This window comes from Bremia lactucae, linkage group LG7 (genome assembly GCF_004359215.1).
Source record: "Bremia lactucae strain SF5 linkage group LG7, whole genome shotgun sequence".
Taxonomy (NCBI): domain Eukaryota; phylum Oomycota; class Peronosporomycetes; order Peronosporales; family Peronosporaceae; genus Bremia; species Bremia lactucae.
Window position 1 is genome coordinate 3,242,807 of NC_090616.1, and position 2,987 is coordinate 3,245,793.

General features: G+C 43.8%; 1 protein-coding gene across 1 annotated transcript; it reads right to left on the reverse strand.

The window, feature by feature from the left end:
- Positions 1 to 403: 403 nt before the first annotated feature.
- On the reverse strand, positions 404 to 820 carry CCR75_004065 (uncharacterized protein; the record flags this gene model as incomplete). Its single annotated transcript, XM_067962155.1, has 1 exon — positions 404 to 820. One exon carries the CDS (start codon positions 818 to 820, stop codon positions 404 to 406), a length of 417 nt encoding a protein of 138 aa, XP_067822585.1.
- Between the last annotated feature and the right edge of the window lie 2,167 nt (positions 821 to 2,987).

The window sequence follows — 2,987 nt, forward strand, 5'->3', positions numbered from 1 at the left end:
GTCAAGGTTGGCTTTTGAGCAATTTATGCGGCGTGACACTTCTAAAACAACAGCAATATAGATGCTTCGAACATGCAGCACGATGTACTCACTATTAGAATACACGAAATATAAAGTCATCTGTCAATATTAGAATAAGTGAATTTTGGAGATCTGCGGCACTCTCTTAATTCGACATGGCTATGTCGGGCAAAATTCCCGAAGTGGAAAGAGTGAACCATGGGCATCGTACAGCTGGCGCCCCAATATCGACATAACTTCATATTCTCAGCAAATTCCAAATACATTAAAAACAGGCATTCTCGCAACTACATTTATCACGATTAAATAAAAGGCTCCACTGTCGTGTGAACTTGGTGTCGTGCGTTCAATCCGCACTGCACTATCGTAAACTTTAAATCGCCTAATAAAAGGCAAATCCAGCGTCTTGAAAAAACGGGTTGCAATTAACCGGGGTTCGCATCGTCGACGCGACGTCGACGCGTCCGCGTTTGAGCATGGGCTCGTCTTCACTTCCAAAGTGGCTACTAGTCCGGGCTCGAGACGCATGCGTGGCATACTGCGGCGTTGGGAACATCATGGCAGGTGGTGCGTTCCACGCGACGCCATTTGGGACGCTCGCTCGCCACTGATAGTCGGTATTGTCGTTCGTTGCGATGCCACCTGCTAATTCGTTCAGCAGACCGTTGCCATCCTGGCGAGCGTTGGTGCCTGGAGTAGGCTGCTGATTCAGCACGTCGTCGTCTTCGAGTAAAAGCCTCAGCAGCTCCTGCATCATTGCTAGCTCCTCGGCGTTAAACCCCGCAAAGAACGGTTCCATTTCAACAGTTGCGCTCGTCTTTGGTGCGTCTTCTGTACGAACAGCGGAAAAGCGGGAATGGCAGCAAATTTGATATAAAATACCTAGGCCCGCATTCAAGCAAGTCCTTTATTAATGTGCTTCCCATCTGAAGGAATCTGCAAGAAGGCGACGAATGCCATCCGGTGATGCAAGTGCTAGGGAAGACAGATGGTGGCGACCGAATTGTATGCTTAAGTACGATAAACGTCACCTTGAGGGTAAATTAAGGCAGCATATTCATGCCTTTTCCCATCCTTCAACGTCGTTTTCTATATTTTGTGTTGATAATCCTTCTTTCTTCGATCTTATGCAATATAAAGTTGACTTAAGCAATTTTAATGCATTTTGTGCCATTGATCCAGCTCCTGGCCTCCAGGCAAGCAAGGACGGTTCGAATTAGCTTTCCCATCCCAAGCAAGAACTAAACAACTTCACGAGCAACCATGATACCTAACAAGACCAGCGATAAGAAAAAGCCGAACATGAGCAAGCAACAATCGCCATATCGTCTAGCACTCGACTCTCCCACTTTGCCTACACATCTTACCTGCGCGGCAAAAGCATCTTGAAATTACGAAAGGATTTTGTGTCAAAACTAAGGTGAATGGATTAACAATAAGAAAACAGTGATCAGTGACCTCGAAGCAGCAGGATGAGGACAAAGTAGCAGCTGGCTTGCAATTGTTCATGGTATTGAAAACTCTAGAGCGACTTGAAACAAGCAAAAAAACTGAATATGGCTTCGCGAAAGCAGCAATAATAATCAGGGATGAGCAGCGTGTCGAGATGTTTCAAGTGCCGGTGACATTAATGATCCCACATAATAGTTCACATATGAAAACGCTATTTGCATCTTTTTTCTACAAGACTTCGAGATAGCAAAATTTAAGGTTACTACTTCCCGTGAAGACGACGAGAAAGTCGATAATTGATGTACTCACATTTGATGCTAAGTCTAGTACTGAGGTTAGAATGTAGACGGCAGGAATGACACCTGATATGTACGTTTTGCCAAAATAAATAAATTGTGTGGATAAAGCGACAGGAAGCACTTTTTTGTAGGATAGGAGTATTGTAACGGTGTGTTTCGTTACATGAATAACACTTAAAGTATGCTCATAAATAAATTATCTAAAAGGTAGGTAATATTTGAAGAATATTTCTTTACATGGTAATATTCTAAAAGCTTATCCATTGGTAGATATGAACCATTATATCTCCTTTCTCCGCGATCCAGTCAGCGCTGGACGCGCGCAAAGAGAGAGACAGATTAGACTCTATTACATGTTTGTATTAGATTATAATTAAGTTAATATTAAATATATAGAAACAGAAGAACTTAATTATATTAATACAGGTATTTATTAATCTTCTTTAAAGCAAATGTTTAAAGAGAGTCTTCCTTTGCACGTACTAGTGTACGCGAAGTAACGTGAGGCATCACTTGCACTGAGGCAGTGCGAAGTGGACTTGTACTGAAGCAGTACAAGTCGGCAGTGCCGTTATACCTGGTAACACTTTGTAGTCCGTCGAAAGACCACAGTTCCATCATCTAACATGGACATGTCAGATGATAATGGAAATACGCCTCACGTCTCACGTGATAGCTACTCCTTTCTAAGTGACATAAAAAGGAGTGCCGTCGAGCGATGCCATCTTGGCCATGCTGTCCGGTTTGGACAGAGATGCCCCCCAAACAGCCATCGCCAGTTCATATAACATGAACTTGACGAGGCGAAGGAGAAGTTAGCCTTGCTTTATCAGCAAGGCTTTCAACAGGCAGAACTGTTGAGGTTACAACAGGTACAGACCCCTGTACCTGGGATGACGCACACGTGTCGTCTCGATACCTTAAATATTGACAACTCTAAGTATAAGGGAGTCGAAGAAGACTTTCTCTTAATATGGTTTGTCGAGTTGGACGATGCCATAAGGGCTCGTCACATTATCGACGAGCAAATGCAAGTCGCATTTGCTGAGTCACGCTTGGCAGGTCGTGCCAAAACTTGGGCATTAGGCCTTAAAGTTGCGCGACCCACATGTCTTTAAGTCGCTAAAGGCTTTAAAACCCTGGCTTAAATAGACGTTTGAATTGCCGAGGGCTGAGTTCAGAGCTCGATCAAAGCTTCTGAAACCCAAGCAAGGC